This window comes from Balaenoptera ricei, chromosome 16 (assembly GCF_028023285.1).
Source record: "Balaenoptera ricei isolate mBalRic1 chromosome 16, mBalRic1.hap2, whole genome shotgun sequence".
Lineage (NCBI taxonomy): Eukaryota > Metazoa > Chordata > Mammalia > Artiodactyla > Balaenopteridae > Balaenoptera > Balaenoptera ricei.
Window position 1 is genome coordinate 94,243,717 of NC_082654.1, and position 18,976 is coordinate 94,262,692.

General features: G+C 44.5%; 1 protein-coding gene across 4 annotated transcripts in view; it reads right to left on the bottom strand.

The window, feature by feature from the left end:
* NUP133 (nucleoporin 133) overlaps window positions 1-18,976 on the bottom strand; it is a 59,042-nt gene that overhangs the window by 22,920 nt on the left and 17,146 nt on the right. For all 4 annotated transcript variants that reach the window (XM_059900021.1, XM_059900020.1, XM_059900023.1 and 1 more), the window contains exons 12-19: window positions 17,430-17,521; window positions 11,358-11,521; window positions 10,149-10,243; window positions 7,221-7,445; window positions 3,913-4,035; window positions 3,238-3,337; window positions 2,424-2,675; window positions 1,659-1,792 (exon numbers count right to left, since the gene is read on the bottom strand). In XM_059900021.1, coding sequence (XP_059756004.1) covers window positions 1,659-1,792; window positions 2,424-2,675; window positions 3,238-3,337; window positions 3,913-4,035; window positions 7,221-7,445; window positions 10,149-10,243; window positions 11,358-11,521; window positions 17,430-17,521 — 1,185 coding nt within the window. The remainder of the gene's footprint in view (window positions 1-1,658; window positions 1,793-2,423; window positions 2,676-3,237; window positions 3,338-3,912; window positions 4,036-7,220; window positions 7,446-10,148; window positions 10,244-11,357; window positions 11,522-17,429; window positions 17,522-18,976) is intronic.

Genomic DNA, 18,976 nt, shown 5'->3' on the forward strand with positions numbered 1-18,976 from the left:
CGTGTCCATGTGGGCTGGCACAATAAATCAGGATCTAGAGAGGCACATCCAGTTTCCCCACAGGACGTTTGCTGGATGCTGGGGTGGTGTGAGAGGCTGGGCTGGAAAGGAAGACAAAAGTGTCCTGCAGTCTCACAGTACTTAAGAGAGATTTCCACTAAAGGGGGAATTCTGCAAGGAACACACCAGCCCCATAAGACATCTGAAACCAGAAATGAATGAATGTAACGGAAGCTGCAGTCAAGCCCTGACCCACCTCTATTCTTGATGAATTGAGTGATCTGCCTCTCATCTTACCTGCCTCCCAGGGGAAAGAACAGCATTGATTTCCGTCTTTACGGTTCTTTTATACACAATGTCGAAAATACAATTTAAAAAATTGCAAGGGACTTCCCCGGTGGTCCAGTGGGTAAGACTCCGTGCTCCCAATGCAGGGGGCCCAGGTTCAATTCCTGGTCGGGGAACTAGATCCCACATGCATGCCACAACTAAGAGTCCGCATGCCGCAACTAAGAAAAAAAGATCCTGCGTACCGCAACGAAGATCCCACGTGCCTCAACTAAGACCCGGCACAGCCAAAAGAAAAATAAATAAATATTTTTTAAAAAATTGTAAGACATAAGAAGCAGAAAAATATGAATATGCAGGCAGCAGAAGCAGACCTAAGAATGATCACTTTGGAATTAGCACAAAAGGACTTAAAATAACTAGTAAACATATTAAAGAAAATAAAAGGAACAAAGCACAAAAGGATGGAAAATGTCAACAGAGAATAAGAATCCTTAAAAAGAATAAAAATTATGATGGGCACAAAGTACATACTTCAGCACTATTGTGAAATACGAGATAAGCCATGTCCAGCAATCAGGCACTGATCGAGTAAGTTACATCCAGTCCATGAAATACCGTTAACACCATTAAAAATGTGGTTGTGTAATATTTAATGATATGGACAAATGTCTGTTATGTATTAAGTGAAATAAGCAGTTAACAAAACATGTTTGGTAGAGTAAAAAGACTAGAAGAATACAAACCAAATGTTAAAAAGGGTTCTCTCTGGGTGGTAGAATTATGAACGATTTTTTTATCTTCTTTTTTGTTTATAGTGGTTTCCTGAATTTTATACAATGTTACCTTTATAGTAAGAAAAAAACTCAGTTTTTACATAAAGATCAACTGACTGAATAGACTGGCTTTAAGGAACAACTTAAATTTACCTGAATAGTGTCACAATGCGAACTTTAAAAAAAAATAGTAAGCGTAAAAAAAGAAAAACAAAAACGGGAAGCATGTCAAAGAAGGAAAACAAGAATCTTAGGTGTACGGAAATCTGAGCTCTCTAAAAGTAGCATCCCATGCTACTCAAGTTCTCAAACTTTAGAACTCTAGCAATATCCGTATCCCTAAGTACTTTTAATTATAACTGAAAATATAAGAATACAAATAAAAGTCTTAACGTATTTTTCAAAGGTTAAAGAATCCGTCAGTAATATTTATATATAAAGAATTGTCTACCTACTTACAAAGAAACATAATGTACAAATTAGTATCCGGTAATCTGCAAAAAGACTGTACCATCTTCCAAAAACCCCAAGTAAGATTTGAAATGGTAAAGCCTTCTTACAGGATCCACTGCCTACACCCCCAGGGTTCGTTACCTGATCAGCGAACTGTGTCATGTAGCGCTGCAGTCTGGTCTGGTTGTCAGTCTGCTCACACATTTGTACTAAGATATCAAAGTCACAGTATTTTTCTGCTAACGAAGCAGCCCATGGGTACTGGCCTAGTGTGACTATGGACATGAGAACAGATGGAAAAAAATCCTGTTAACGAAAACTTAGTATGTAATAAGAAAAATATTCCTTTAAATTTTACCTTTATTCATATTATATACTAAAAATAATTAATAGAAACCTTTCCAGTTACTGGCATTTAGTTTCATAATCCATATAAACTCATGTAAATTCAGTCCCCTGCTTCATCACTGCCCACCTAAGATGCTATTCCCTTCCTTCACGTAGCAAGACAAGCTACTTCTCTGAATCCTGGCTGTGACCGTCTCGTGTCCTCCGCTGAAGAGCCGTACCACCTCTCCCGACCCTGGAACGACCCTTGTCTGCTCTACCCTGCGGTCTAGCTGTTCCTGTGAGGGTCTGAGATGGTAAGCAGTCTCCACATGCTGTTAATTTATTCATTTTTAAATCATCTTTAACACCATCTAGGACAATTGTTACCTGGTAAGTAATGACGAGGCTGAATAAATGAACACAGAAAGGTGTACATAGGAAAGCTGTGCTTTAAGCTCTGAGCTACAGCTGGGTTAACGACACTATACTGCATAACACATTGCATGAATGATTTGGCTCCTACATCCGTTCTGCAGACTCAAGACCCACAGCCCTCACTAAATATTAGGCACTTACGAAGCGGAGATAAGAGATCTGATCTTTTCTGCAGGTATTCCATTTCCAGATTGTTGTATCTTTCTTGATCACTGGATCTGTCCACAGACTTGAGCTGAGAAACATAACCATCCAGGAAGCAATCAATCAGGGCTACCAGCTGCTCTGTCAGAATGTTTCGGAGGTTGCTGTCTGCCTGAGGATAAACCATTTTCAGGACAATCCCATGCTGGCGCACTATTGCTGTTCGGATGCCGGCAGGACCACTTGTTGCTGTAAAATCACACAATATGACAAGTAAGGATTCTATAATGGCTACGGGAAAGACCAACTGCCTAAAAATTATATCCCGTCAGCCTTGATGGATGGAAAAAGAAATCAAACAGGAGGTCAGCTGATACTTCTCTATGTCCTGCTCAAACCCATCTTCTCTATGAGGACGGCCTCAGCAAAGCCAGGTAAACATGATTCTTCTTCCTTCTAAATTCCTTTAATGCTACTCCCCTTACTTCCTTGTATCAAATCAACAAAAAATACAGTCAGTACATCCAGGGCCTGCTGCTATGAATAACTATACGTACTAAAACCTAGTAGATGCGTGAGTACCAGTTTAAAAAAATGAGTTACAGAGAGATCTACAAATTATTCCAAGGCGATAAAGCGATTTTCATAAGAACTACTCATTTTGGAGATGGCACTTATGTTATTTTTCATTTCACTTACAAACTTGCACTAGGAGAACGATATGGCTTCCGAAAATAACAGACCATTAGAAATATATTTTGAACAACCGCTAATGAATCAGTATATTTGGGCTCAGTGCTTGCAATCTCACCTGTCCATGGAATATACTCAGGTTCTTTTTCTAGTGGCTCTTCTCTTCTGTACAAGGAGCTTCTATTTTGTCGATAGTGACTAGCAGCTTGCAGCATGTCCTGGAAAATGAAATGTGTTATCACATGCAGGAAGCGAGGGATCCCGGGATCTCTAAGATACTCTGAAACATCAAGTCTATTATTACAAAAAATTACTCGGCACAGGCCTGTAGGACTACTTTTTGATTCTTTCTGCATTTGAAATTTGTTTTACTCTACAGTTTAACTTCAATTTTAGAAAACTATGGTAACTGAACTAGGAAAACCATTACTATGAAGTCCATGAGCTAAAATTAAATGAAACATTTTAATCAATAATATAAGTAGTGAGCTTTTGTGTAATTAAAAAGCGGACAGTTATAGTAACATTAATACATTTGCAATGACATACATGTCCTTCTCCAAATAAAAGGTTTATTCTACCAAATAGAAACTTTTAACATGCACAAGGCAAACACTCAAATGTATATTAACTGACTGATAAAATGACGGAGGTTTTCCTAACTTTTTGGAATTAACAAATGGCTAAACCATTATGGATTACTGGTGATGCAAAGTAGGAGTATGGAGACCACTTTCTCCTCTATCCACAGTCTGGGCTTTGATTTGCTGGTATCTTCACTGCGCGTTTGTACCTTGAGAATACTGTTCACACTGATCACCACCTCCGCCCATTCGACTGATTCCAATGACGTGTCCTTCAGGACTTGCTCCTCGTGCTCCAGTAAACACTCACAGATGGTATCCACCTGGGACACCTGAGGGAGGACAGAGACGGCACCTACTAGCAACAGAAACCATACTGATGGGTGACAATTACAGCTGCCTGGAATCGACTCAGCAGGCTTTCCTCACTAAGTCACACCCTCTGCTCAGTAGTCAAAGGGACGGTCAGTGATGAAAACAAATTCAAAAACCAAGAAAAGTGAGAATCTCCTAACTTTAAAAGGTAGAGAGCCCAAATAACTGAGTCTGATAAACAAGCAAATTCTGGATTGGTAGCCGGTAGATTTTTTATTTAAATATCAAATAACTGAAATATTTGTTTATTATAGCTATGAGGGCTCAATGCCACCTTTAAATAGTACTAGGCTACAAATGATGTCACATAACAATGCGAGACCCCAAAGTAATGAATTAAACGAATGAACTAATGGATTAAAATAGTTATCCAACCAATGAACTTGCTTATTTCTTTCTTTGAAGAACTTCTTTTCTTTAGGCATAATAGAAATGTTTGTAGAACAGCAGTAGCTACATAGAAACTAACTAAATACATAACTTGTAACTGTTCTATTTTTTGTCATTAATTAAAACATGACGGTAACTGTGCAAAAATGTTAAGCACTGAAACACTTGTTTCCAGTTTCAGCCCACAGTTAAGCTTTCCCCCCTTTATTTATCAAGTGGATATTTACTTGGCATTTAGAGTTTGCATAGCATTGAACACTCAGAGATAAGAAGAAATGGAAATTAGATTTGCTGCCCTCAAGGAGCTTACAAACTAGTTGAAGGAACAATTCATAAACACATGCACAGTGGAGCCCAGACAAAATCACTCTTCTTCCTTTAGTATTTCTGATGTCAGTCAAAGGCATCCTAACAGCCCTAGCAAGAAACCTCTGGCACTTTGAATCTGTAAGAATTTTTTACACTGTTAATGTGAAAAAGATAATGAAAGCATATGTGATATAAAAGGCAGGAAATAATATAAAAGCAAATAAAATGCCAAGACACTTGCTAGACAGCCTTACCACGTGAGTGACATGTTCAGTGGTTTCAAACATTGCTCATAAGCTGTACCAACACTGTTGAGGGCCTGTTCTGAAGCAGTTAACTCGCTTTACAGAGCCCCAGGAGGTGCGGGGGCTCCTTCCAGACTGGCAACAGGTGGAGGGTGAACCCTCAAGCAGAGTCTGTATTATTTTACCTTCTATCCAGGGCTGTGAGATCGCATCTCCTCTACACAGCCCACCAATCAGAGCCTGACTTGGGTTAACCAGCTCTTCTCTTAAAATGCATACCTGTTTGTAATGTAATTTACCACTCCCAAGTGGATGGACACAGGTAAAAAGAAAAAAAAAATTGATACATATTTTTTCGCTAAACACATGCATACCCTCTTCAGCTCTCTCTTTTTATTATGGTTATGCCATATGCCATGTGGGGGGACCTTTAGAACTTCACCCAAAGGAAGCTTAAGACCAGTAAATGTAAAGAGAAATTAAGATAAATGGTGATGTAAACAGTCTTAAACATTACTATCTTCCATATGGAGCATTCTTTTGAGGAACCAATCACATTTTTAGTTTTTTTTTTTTTTTTTCCCTATCATATTCCTACAGTGCTACTCATGAATTATGTATTCATCCAACTGATAATTTCCAGACCCTTTTTTTTTTCCAGTTAATTGGAAAAATGTACTTATACTTAATTAACTAGTATGCTTTACACTTTGATCCAAAGCAGAAAAAGGAACCAGGCTCTTGCTCAATTCGTCATTAATAATTAAAAAAGAAAAACAAAAACTTTATCATGTAAAATTATGTATGAATAAAGACAAAAAAGGACACAAAAATGACAACAGTTTGGTAAGATCATGAAATTTGAGGTGACTTGTCTCTCTTTTTTTTCATTCAGATTTCAGGTATACTTGATTAAAAAACAAAATAAAACAGAAAAGTGCTTTGCCTTACATTCCCTAGAAAAAAAGCCCAAATGCATAAAAATGAGGCCTTCTTCAAACTAAATACATTTATGGAGTCAACAGAACTGAACATAGTTCAGTGTCTTATTTTTGGTTGCAGTACATCAAATATTCAGAGCAGAAGAGACCCTTGGCACAGGCTGTTAGATGCTAGATGACAGCCAGACTGCACAAGGAAGGAGATAAAATTAGAGGCACCAGACAGAAAAGTTTCCCAAATGCAAAAAACAATCCCAAGTCCCACAGAGCTGGGGGAAGAGCGAGCACTGCTTCTAAACTCAGACAATGCCACAGAGGGAGAAGGAGCAGCCCTAGTGAAGGGCTACAGACTCCTGAAGCGACTGACTAGCACCCCCAACACAGCCTGCTGAACGGCGGCTCAGAGCCAGGGTCTCAGCTGGGTCAACCGGCCCCTGGGTCCTGGCATCAACACCTGTAAAGGGAGACGGGAAAGTCGGCCCTGCCTTTCATGAGGCTGTGAGGTGTCACTCAGGTACCAGAGCTGCGTGCTCTGACCAGCGTCCGGCTGGCCAGCACCTTCATCTTTTCTCCCTCCCAAGTTTACAGCAGGTTTTTCTTTTCCTCTGAAAATAAATCTGACTTTAAAAGTGAGGTGTAGAGCAGGATCCCAGCGGGCAGCTGAGGAGAGTTTAGTGAAGGGACTGTTTACAAAGATGTGGGCGGGAGTCAGGGGACCAAGGCGGGATGGTGCAGCCCCGGGCTAGCAAGACGGGGAGCCACGATTAGGTCCAGGCCTGAAGGGGCACTGGGACAGAGCAGTCGCTGGAGGGGCGGAGAGGGCGGCCTGAGAGGAGCCTGGTCGGACAGCAGGCACAGCAAACAGGTGGAAGCAGCAAGGAAGGAAGCTGGGGACGACAGCTCCAAGCTCTGACCTGATGGTGCTGCACCTTCATCAGAACAACAGAAGCCGGGGGGCAGGGGAGCCCACCACGGAGATGCCCTCCGGGGCAGAGTCAAGACGTGGTGTGGAGAAACACAAGGAAAACATCCAGACGTGATAGGGAAGACTTTGTAGTCATCTTTACAAGCCCTAACTTACAGGGAAAGTGATAAATGAGTGATACTTTTGAGGGATAATTTACCCAGAAAACATGGAGTCCAATTTAAAACTTCAAGGAGCTCTTTTGTCCTCAATCCTTTCCTCGCCGGGGGCCCGTTCCGTAAATGGCACGGCGCTCCAGAGCCGCACTAAGGGGAGGATGGGTCTCATCTCACCTCTCTGAAGAAGACGTCTGCGGGGGTCAGGTTGCACGGGATGTCGCAGTCCCTCTTGTTTAAAGCCATCAGTATCGCTGTGTTCACAAGGTCGGAAAGCCTCGAGTGGTGGTTCTTGAGGACGATGGCGGCAGCCAGCTTCTCGGCGTGTTCACAGAGCAGCAGCCGTGTGGCCATCGGTAGCCCTCTCACTGGAAAAGTGCCGAGACGTCCAAACAAGCCGACCTTGTGACAAGACGAACACGTATTCTTAGAAAGCATTCACAGTAACATACAGGAGAACGCAGTCACATTTTCACCAGCAGCTCACTGGGTACAGAGATGCTGGCCCCATCCTCCCCCAGAAAGACCTCCGTCTATTGGTTTTTGGGGCTGTTCCTAACACACACACACACACACACACACACACACACACACACACACACACACTCTCTCTCTCTCTTTCTCTTCAGCCAGGGCCATTTACACCTGTAAGAAAGTACAGACATTCCTGTTCTAAGATTAGGGTCAACTACTGTTGTCTCTACCTATCTTATTCCTCAAATTATTGTTTATGGTTATCAAAATCATAAAATTGTTCTTTTCTAGCTACATTGATCAACTCCCATAGACTCCAGACCTTCAGAACTAGAAACTCAGCAGCCTCCATCTTCCAGAACCCTAAAGCCATGGGGAGGGTGGGGGGGGGGTCTCTGACCCTTTGCATCAGCTGCCTCTGATTTGCTTGATGCCCATTTCTGGCTTGAGGAGAAGAGTTTTATATTCAGAATTATTTCCTTAGATACAAGTATCCAGTTGTACATTTTTCCTGATTATTAACGTAAACCTTTCAATGACATAAGCTCTAAATATTAAAGGAAATATAAAGGCACAGGCAGACTAGGATTTTTAGATCTGGCTAGACATTCCCTCGCAACGGATGCTGCCGCCAAGAGCTATGTGACTCCACGAGGGTCTGAGGCCCAGGGAGGCTGTGCCAAGAGATGCCGCAACGGCTCCAACTCCATGGCTCCCCCCCCTTCGCACCCCCCTCCCCCATAACTTAGCGTCCCCGCAGTGTGGCATGCGAGGGCCACGGACTACTCCCACCCCAGCACGCACACCCTTCTGCAACGTGACCTTGCCACTCCTCCCATCAAGAGGCACAATCAATTTCCCAATCCCTTTTATCTGGCCTGGCCTTGTGACTTGCTTTGACCAACGTCGCTTTGGTGGAAGTGATAATATGTGACGTCTGAAACCTACAGCTTCTAAGTTCATCCCCTTGAAGCGCCGCCTGGAGACCACAGGAGGCCAGTCCAGCCTAGAGGAGGATGAGATTAAGTGGGGGAGAACCAAGAGGCCCCAGCGGACAGAGGCACCGACTGCCAGTCAGACGAGAGACGCCTGGGGACCTGCCAGCTCAGCCCACCCCAAATGCAGTTCAAGGAGAGGGCCCGGGGAAATCAGCAAAGAACTGCCCTGCTAACCCACAGTTGTTTTAACCCACCACATCCTGGGGTATTTGTTATGTATTAAGAGTTAACTGATAACGCTTGACAATTACATCAGGAGAAAACATGTTTTTTCCCCATTGATCTGTAGCCCACCTAAAACACTAAGAAAAGACTCAATGAACAAATAAAGTTCTCTTGCCCAGACAGTAAGAGCAGACTGGAGCCAGACCGTGCATTAAAACTGAAGCAGAATGAGGTATTAGAAACAACCAAGGTATTTCTGGAATCCTCTAGAACCACACTGTCCAATAAGGTAGCCACTATCCAGCAAAGTGGTGACTTTAAGTTAATTAAATTTAAATTTAGAAAACTTCAGTTCCTCAGCTGCAGCAACAATTTCAAGTGTTCAGCAGCCACACAGGACTGAGGCTGCCATGCTGGGCGGCACAGCCACAGGGCAGTCCCATCACCACAGAAGGTTCTATTAGGCGGCACTGACTTCAGTCTCTTTAACAAGGAGACATACTGATTGCGGGAAAAAATATGCAAAAATGGATTTAAATTAATTCTTTTGGATTATGCCTGGGAGCCACAACTGATCAACAAGGTAAGGATGGGTGATTTTGTGTAACAACTCTGTCTAGCAGCAAAAACATTTTCTATTATTAGGCTCAATATAAATGGGAATTCCCTTACCCCTTAAAAAAAAAAAGAATACTTTGGGGCTTCCCTGGTGGCGCAGTGGTTGAGAATCTGCCTGCCAATGCAGGGGACACGGGTTCGAGCCCTGGTCTGGGAAGATCCCACATGCCGCGGAGCAACTAGGCCCGTGAGCCACAATTACTGAGCCTGCGCATCTGGAGCCTGTGCTCCGCAACAAGAGAGGCCGCGATAGTGAGAGACCCGTGCACCGCGATGAAGAGTGGCCCCCGCTTGCCACAACTAGAGAAAGCCCTCGCACAGAAACGAAGACCCAACACAGCCAAAATAAATAAATAAATAAATAAATAATTTTAAAAAAAAAGAATACTTTAAATGAGTATTTGATGCTAATGGCACCTCGAAATTAAACATCCACATAGAAAAACCTGTCACCGCCTTCAGATTCTTCACTGTCTTTCTAATAACACAAAATCAACTCGGGAAAACCTAAGTTTTATATAAAAGCACACAGGAAATCCGAATGAAAAGCAGGGTATCATAGGATGTAACAAGAAAAGCTGAAATAACATTTCTGCTGAAATACACTATTTTTCTTCTTTTTATCCTATTTTCAAAGCAGCTTTGACTCTTGTAGTAACAGGCCTCCCCACAGCCCTGGAATTATTTACTTAAGTCAGCAAAGAAAATGGACAACACTAGTCATGGCCCACCCAATGAAACACCTCAGAATTAGTGAGACAGGGTCTCCCACCGTCCTGGAGCGAGCCACAAAAGGCACGATAAAGCCAGGTGTCCGGCCATCCCTGTTCACAGCAACTGGGAGGCTTACTTGGTGAACGAAGTCCATAAGGAAAGAATGGGCTTTCATCTTGTCTTCGAGCTGGTGGAGGATAATCAAAGACGTATTGCTGAACCCAGGTGCTTCTGGTGAAACACAATAGCAAGACAAAAACAATACACTGGCTTGACAGAAAGCACTGCTATTAAAAGTTAAGAAAAATCTATACAAAAGGAAAGCACTAACCTTTCAATGCAATTATTAATTACATTACCCAAGAGGTTAAAAATTTAGATGAAACTTTTGGGGGTTTGATACAATTCATACCGTATTTATTCAAAACACAAATACGTTATTATTAGCTTCATCACTCGTATCATTCTAAGCTTGACAGCTCAAAACAGTCAAAGAAAGAAGGTGAGCACTGATGTTTTCTTCCTAAGACTCTAATGAGAATTGCTTGGTAGGCAGGAAATTAGGGAGAGGAAGGATGTTTGTGACAGTTCCATGGTCCTTGGGAACCCCCGAGTGCCCCGACGCTGCGTGGAGGGTAAGAGGGACAGTCACCCAGGGCGAACAGGAGGACACATGCCCACTTCTACAGGCTGAGATCTGACCACTGCTGCTCTTAGAGAAGCACATAATTTCCATTAGCCAAATTCAGTAGTTATGCTAAAATTATCATTTAATTTGGGGCAAGTGTCAAATGCTTACCTATGCCACCAATTTCCTTTTAGAAATAAAATGCTGAGAAAGCTAAGTAGGGCTGATTAATCTGTTCAGACAGAACATGTAGGATTTGCTCCAGTGTTTCCTCAGTTTCTATTCTACTATGTAGACCTGTTCTGAGCCCTCTGTATGTATGTATGCATGTATGTATGTAAAATAGATGAGGTGGTTTTATTTTTCTTATTTTGGCCGTGCCGCACGGCTTGCGGGATCTCAGTTCCCCGACCAGGGACTAAACCCGGGCCATGGCAGTGAAAGCTCCAGATCCTAACCACTAAGACCATCCAGGAGCTCCCTGTTCTGAGCCCTTTTCAAAATCTACCATAAGGAAAGTTACAACTTTTATAAAATACTGAATTAATATTAAATTGCTTCAGAAAATAAAAAATATGCACTGAGAAACGCCTGAACAAAAGACCCAGCATATCCTTCCCCGTAACACTGGAATTAGGATGTCCCTACACTGAGAAACGCCTGAACAAAAGACCCAGCATATCCTTCCCCATAACATTAGAATTAGGATGCCGCTACCCTCGGGCACAGACTCGGCCCACCGCGGATCAGAAGCAGGGTAGTCGTCCGCCAGGTCCACGCTGATCTGGGTAACAGCTCTGTCTAGTTCACAGTCGGAGTCTGAGTCAGGGTGAGAGGAGAACAGCTCGTCAACCAGCGTCTGAGCACCACCTAAATCTTTTCTGAAAGAAAATCAGAAAACAAAAGTATCAAAAGTAAAAGTATTAGGAGATAGGGGGACATATGTATATGTATAGCTGACTCACTTTGTTACAAAGCAGAAACTAACACACCATTGTAAAGCAGTTATACCCCAATAAAAATAAAAAAAAAAAAAGGATTAAACTCATCATGAAAAAGTTAACTGTGAAATTAAAAGTCCCATATGTTAGCCCAAAGTTTATTACTTCTAATAACATTTATTTAAAAGGGAGACAATTATGCATTCATTAATTCAACAGATATATGTTGAACACTGATAATACGCAGGCTCTGGAGACAGAACAATAAACAAAACATCAGAACACAGTCTTAAGACTTCACAAAGTATACAGTGGCGTGAGGAGTCAGATCATTAAAGAAGCAGTTACACACACACACTAGACAGGGAAAGAGCAGAGGCCACATAGCGCACAGAGGGGAAACCAAAGCCCCCGAGGGGCGGGGCACACTTCCTGGAGGAAGAGGCGCAGGGAGGCTGCGGTGAGTGCGGGAGGGGCACACAGCGGCAGGGAGCACAAGACACACCTCTAAGAAGTGCGCCTGCTTCCCAGCAGAGAACGGAAGCCCTGGGGGAGAGAGGATCACCCAGTGAGGAGAGAGGGAGGAAGGGTCCAAGGCAGACCTCTAAGAAGTATGCCTGCATCCCAGCAGAGAACGGAAGCCCTGGGGGAGAGAGGGTCACCCAGTGAGGAGAGAGGGAAGAAGGGTCCAAGGCAGACCTCTAAGAAGTACGCCTGCATCCCAGCAGAGAACGGAAGCCCTGGGGGAGAGAGGATCACCCAGTGAGGAGAGAGGGAAGAAGGGTCCAAGGCAGACCTCTAAGAAGTGCACCTGCTTCCCAGCAGAGAACGGAAGCCCTGGGGGAGAGAGGATCACCCAGTGAGGAGAGAGGGAGGAAGGGTCCAAGGCAGACCTCTAAGAAGCGCGCCTGCATCCCAGCAGAGAACGGAAGCCCTGGGGGAGAGAGGATCACCCAGTGAGGAGAGAGGGAGGAAGGGTCCAAGGCAGACCTCTAAGAAGTGCGCCTGCATCCCAGCAGAGAACGGAAGCCCTGGGGGAGAGAGGATCACCCAGTGAGGAGAGAGGGAAGAAGGGTCCAAGGCAGACCTCTAAGAAGTACGCCTGCATCCCAGCAGAGAACGGAAGCCCTGGGGGAGAGAGGATCACCCAGTGAGGAGAGAGGGAAGAAGGGTCCAAGGCAGACCTCTAAGAAGTGCGCCTGCTTCCCAGCAGAGAACGGAAGCCCTGGGGGAGAGAGGATCACCCAGTGAGGAGAGAGGGAGGAAGGGTCCAAGGCAGACCTCTAAGAAGTATGCCTGCATCCCAGCAGAGAACGGAAGCCCTGGGGGAGAGAGGGTCACCCAGTGAGGAGAGAGGGAAGAAGGGTCCAAGGCAGACCTCTAAGAAGTACGCCTGCATCCCAGCAGAGAACGGAAGCCCTGGGGGAGAGAGGATCACCCAGTGAGGAGAGAGGGAAGAAGGGTCCAAGGCAGACCTCTAAGAAGTGCACCTGCTTCCCAGCAGAGAACGGAAGCCCTGGGGGAGAGAGGATCACCCAGTGAGGAGAGAGGGAGGAAGGGTCCAAGGCAGACCTCTAAGAAGCGCGCCTGCATCCCAGCAGAGAACGGAAGCCCTGGGGGAGAGAGGATCACCCAGTGAGGAGAGAGGGAGGAAGGGTCCAAGGCAGACCTCTAAGAAGTGCGCCTGCATCCCAGCAGAGAACGGAAGCCCTGGGGGAGAGAGGATCACCCAGTGAGGAGAGAGGGAAGAAGGGTCCAAGGCAGACCTCTAAGAAGTACGCCTGCATCCCAGCAGAGAACGGAAGCCCTGGGGGAGAGAGGATCACCCAGTGAGGAGAGAGGGAAGAAGGGTCCAAGGCAGACCTCTAAGAAGTGCACCTGCATCCCAGCAGAGAATGGAAGCACTGGGGGAGAGAGGATCACCCAGTGAGGAGAGAGGGAGGAAGGGTCCAAGGCAGACCTCTAAGAAGTACGCCTGCATCCCAGCAGAGAACGGAAGCCCTGGGGGAGAGAGGATCACCCAGTGAGGAGAGAGGGAAGAAGGGTCCAAGGCAGACCTCTAAGAAGTGCACCTGCATCCCAGCAGAGAATGGAAGCACTGGGGGAGAGAGGATCACCCAGTGAGGAGAGAGGGAGGAAGGGTCCAAGGCAGACCTCTAAGAAGTACGCCTGCATCCCAGCAGAGAACGGAAGCCCTGGGGGAGAGAGGATCACCCAGTGAGGAGAGAGGGAAGAAGGGTCCAAGGCAGACCTCTTAGAAACAAAGGGCAGAGCACAGAAGGTCTCGTAAAGCATGTGACGGAGTTTGAGCTTAGAAGGAAATGTCGCGATCTGTTCTATTTTTAAAAGATCATTCTAACTATGCTATGGAGATGGGGGGTCAGACAGGAGAGAGAAAAATCCAGTGAGGAGGTTACTGCAGAAATCTATCCAGGCAAGAGAGGACGGGAGTTTCCACCAGCAGCAGCTGCAGCAGCGAAGGAGACAGGCAGACAGCTTTGAGAAAGAGACACAGGCGGGAAATTCTGGCCATCGGTTGGGTCTGATGTGTAAGGATGACTGAACAACTGACTGTGGCTGCTAGGACCTGCCACTGGAACAGGGGCTAGGAAAGAAAGAATAAGCTCTGGAGAAGCCAAGCACAGTTTCAGATGTGTTACAACTAGGTTCCTGTGGAACACACAACTGCTTCTGAACATTCTTCATTTGTATGTAATGGCCCAGAGCAAGGCAGGGCTGTGCTTCTTCAGCAAATGAAGCCAAGGAAGGAGGAAAGATGGTGCAGGGAGTACAAAGAGAAAAATATGGAAGACAAGAACAACTGGAGACGTTTCAGGCAGCTCAGCTGTAAACAGGAACAAGCAGAAGAGGTGCCAGCTCAAAGGGGGACAACAAGTCAAAGACTGGTCTCTTGTAAAAATGGCAGATTAAATATGATTAACAGCTGATGAGAAGAGGCCAGCACAGGGTCAAAGATGTAGAAGGGGAGTAACTGAGAGAGTACAGTCTCAAGGGAAACAGGACACCACGGCACTCAGAGCAGAGAGACTGGCCTTAGGAAGAAGAACACCTCTTCCTACTCCCCAGGGAGGGAAAGGGGAAGAGGAGTCGGGATGCAGGTAAGTTTGTGGGCGCTAAGGACAGGGAGTTGTCCTCTGATGGCTTCTACTATCTCTGTGGAACAGGAGCCTGAGTCAGCTGCCTCGGGGGGAAAGGGGCAGAGAAATGGGAAGGCAGAGGAGGCGAGGAAAGGGTTGAAATGGTCTCTGCAGAACAGGAGACAGAGCCGACTAGAGAAACACAGAAAAACTGCCACAAAGTGTTAAAGGCAAGGTTGAAGCCGGAAACCTAGTTATGCTAGAGGTCATGGGAATACAAAGTGGACTGTGGCACGATCACTCGATAATGAACTATTTTAATCAAAAGACTAAGTTTCTTAAAACTCTCATGAACAAAAGCTTTTATATTTATATTAAGTAAAATGAAAATCAAAACAATATAAAAATTAATTTCAAAGAAACCATGCTATAAAAATAGTAATATTACCTTAGCAAAAACCTGAACGGATAACAGTTGAGAGTTCTATCCAGCAGCTCTGACCCCCTGAAAATAACTCTGGCTGCCACGCGCTGGGGGGAAGGAGGCTACTGGCGTCAGACGGGAAGAGGCCAGAGACGCTGCTGAACACCGTACAGCGCACAGCACGGCCGCACAACAAAGACCGTCCGGCCTCAAACGTCAGCAGTGAGAAAGCTGAGCAATGCCGCTTTCAAGGTTCCATGATCCCATTTGTGATGAGGCTAATTGTTTTAGACTATTGGCTGGCACCACCCCAGAAATGATTACTTGCTAACCTCATAGTACTTTATGCTAAACAGGATAAGTAGAAGGCACAGTTGTGTTAGAAGCCCAATAACACCGGTCCTGAGGTTACTACGCTCTGAGCACTTGAGGTCAGGGACACCTTTTCGTACTTAATCATCTTCCCCAGTAAAACATTTAGAAATGACTATACTGGGTTGAATAGTGTTCCCCCAAACCCAAGTCCACCCAGAACCTCAGCACGTGACCTTATTTGGACATAAGGTTTTTGAAGATAGGATCAGCTAAGTTTATGATGAGGTCATACTGGATTAGGGTGGGCCCTAAACCCAACGACTGGTGTCATCATCAGGACACGTGAAGACAGATGCACAGGGAAGAAGGCCAGATGCCAATAGAGACAGCTGGAGGGAGGCGTACGTGGCCAAGGAAAGCCAACAACTGCCCGCAATCACCAGGAGCTAAGGGAGAGGCTAGCGAAGACCCTTCCCCAGAGCTTTCAGAGGGTACACGGCCCTGCTGCCACCGTCCTTTTGGACGTCTGGCCTCCAGAACTGTGACAGAATAAATTTCTATTGTTTTATGCCACCCAGTTTGTGGCAATTCACTACAGCAGGCACAGGAAACTAGTACAGTGACTCCATTACCATTTAAATGTTGAGATGCCACAAGTCTGACAGAACTGTTAATTAAAGGATAAATTTATATAAGATAAAATCATAGCATTAATCCAAATCTTGGCAGTCAGACTGAACACCATGCAACAGAACAAGATTAAAAGAATACTATTTAAAAACAGAAACAAACAAACTGCCCTCTTCTGGACAGGAAATTAAGCTCAGGAGACCATCACTATGATGGCAGAGAATTTTCAACCTGTAAACACACCGCAAAGTCTCAAGGGTGTCCCTTCTGTGAGAGGGAGCCCCCACGCACCAGACACCACTAGGAGTGCAATTACGGGACCACGAGCTGAGAGCTGAGAGACCAAAATGGAGGCAGTAAAGTCTGAATATTTCTTCAAAACAAAGATCTGCTAAACCCCAATTCCAGAAACATTAAGCAATCTGTCCAAAGTCTCACACAGCTAATCAGGGACAGAGCAAGGGCTGGATCACAATTTTCCTTAGTATTCATTCCAATATAAATGGAAGGTACCAGTTACAGAACATGCAGAATGTGTGTGTAGGACGAACTGAAATGACTGTATAGGGGCAGCAAGTGTGACAGAGCGAGTGCAGCTGTTTCCTCCAGCCCGCACACACCCTCCTGCGAGCGTCCTTCCACGGGGCCTCACCCCGGGACTCGCTGGGGCCAACGGGATATTAGCAAATGTGACCAAGCAGAGACTCGAAGAGCACTTGTGCAGCAAGGCCTCCTCTCTTCCACTTCCAGAACCCTGAGGTTTGTGAGCAGGCCAGGGCAGCCTGCTAGAGGAAGAGATGCCACATGAGGCAGACAGAGCTGACCAGCCAGGGTCCCCAGACGGGAGCAAGTGTAACCAGACAGCTGGCTGCTGACCACAGACCATGCGCGAGCCCAGGCAGGACCAGGAAAACTGCCACCCCAGCACAGCCCCAAACAACCAGACCCAGGGCCAGAAGCTGTATTAAATAAGCCACTGAGTTCTATGGTGATGTCTACACAGCAGAACTCAACCAACAGGCCAAGCCTAATTCCTTTACAACAGCAATGATAACCCTTTGTAAGCAACTTCACTGCTTTCACATTATACATAAAGCATGCTTGCAAGCTGTCTTCATGGCCACCATTTCTAGTGGGACCCTGTTTCCATCGAGTGGAGAGGTTGTGTTACACCAGGTTTTTCCCAGCCTAGCTGGAACCCTCCTGCGGATACCAAGTTCAGAACAAGAGTTTGTTGAAGTGCTAAAGCTCAGAAAAACATCTTCTCCTTGATGGCTTCACTCCTCCAACTCGCTCCCACTAATCAACAAATAAGCAGCATATGTCAGTAACATGTGTCCTCGGACATCAAAAGAGCAGTAATTTTAAAAACTTGTTATACCTGCAGTATTGCAGAAAAGCAGCTTTTAGCAATTTGGTTTTATCTTCCCGGGCAATAGTCTCATTCTTGGTAGAGGTGTCAAAAACCACACTCTGTAAAATAACAAACTATAATTTAGAGGTGAAGGTATAAGAATATTCTTAGTTATTGGACTAAACATTGGACCCACCTATGAGAGCAATAGTACAGACACACAGCTGTTTGCCATACTCTCTATACCAATGGTTTATATATTGATTCTTAAGACATTTATTGAAACAAGATAAAACACACCAAATGATCAACTAAAGTCCTATAGAAAATGTATATATAATTCAGGGATTATACTGCGAGTAAAATCATCTGGAGATTTCATCACAACACAACCTTCTTATAGGCTTACCCTTATACAACTCATCACAAAGTATATTTCTAAGCATAATGGTTGATTTCAGTCTTAAAGAAAAACTTAGAGAAATTTAAAAGAAATGGAATACTGTAAGACAATTTCAGAACATACAGCAGTATTATGAAAACCACATGATTACTAAAGAACAAAAGTAAAAAAAAAAAGTTACTTTCTGTTGAACCTGTAACAAATCATTTTCATTTTGAATTACACAGTCTATATATTTTACATACTAGTCAAACAGAAATTACCCCAAACAGTGTTCATTTTTAGCCTCCTGTAAAAGAATGATAAAAATCTTTTTTAAGGATCAGGGTATTTCAGAATTCAAGATGACAGGAAAAAAAAAAAAAATGATGTTTTTTTCCCCACTCTCCCCTCAAAAATCATCCCAGAAGAAAAAGAAGAAAAAGAAACACAACCACCACACATCTGCGGTTCCAACTGCAACACACAAAGATGGAAAGCAGGAGGAGGACCAGCAAGTGACAGAGCAGGGAGGAGGCCGGGCAAACCCGTGCAGTGCGGGGCCAGGCAGTTCCCGGCAGACAGCAGGCAAGGGGCTTCTCTAGAGACGTGACCCTGGGCAAAGCTTTACAGAAAGGCGCCTACGGAGCTGCTGGAGGGTGTGGGAAGATTAAGCCAGATATCAAAGGAAAGTAAGCGAATAGGAAATTAGTCCACTCCAAGAATCGCACACAGTTGTACACTAAAGGAGATGTAATCAGCACACTGCTTCACTCTGGACTATCAACAACGTTCACACTGCCATTATAATGGGAAAAATGTATACTGGGATGATAAAGGCAGAGAGAGGAATGCAGGCTACCCCAAGTCCTCATCTTCCATGACAGGAGATCTACAGACGACGAGAATTAGTGAATGAGAGACAGCAATACACGCATATTACTTAGAAATGTGGAGGAAAACACCAAAAGAAACAGCTGAAGAACTTACAAGTAGTCGCTTCTGAATAAAAGCACAAAAGAGATGAGAGATAAAAGAACTAATATCTTCATCACAACGCTTTTAAAAGTATCTGACTTTTAAACATTTGTGGGAAATATCCTGATAAAAATGGTTAAATCCTTTGCAAATCAACTACACTTTAAACCAACTATACTTAAAAAAAAAAAAAAAATCGTATGGAACCACGTTA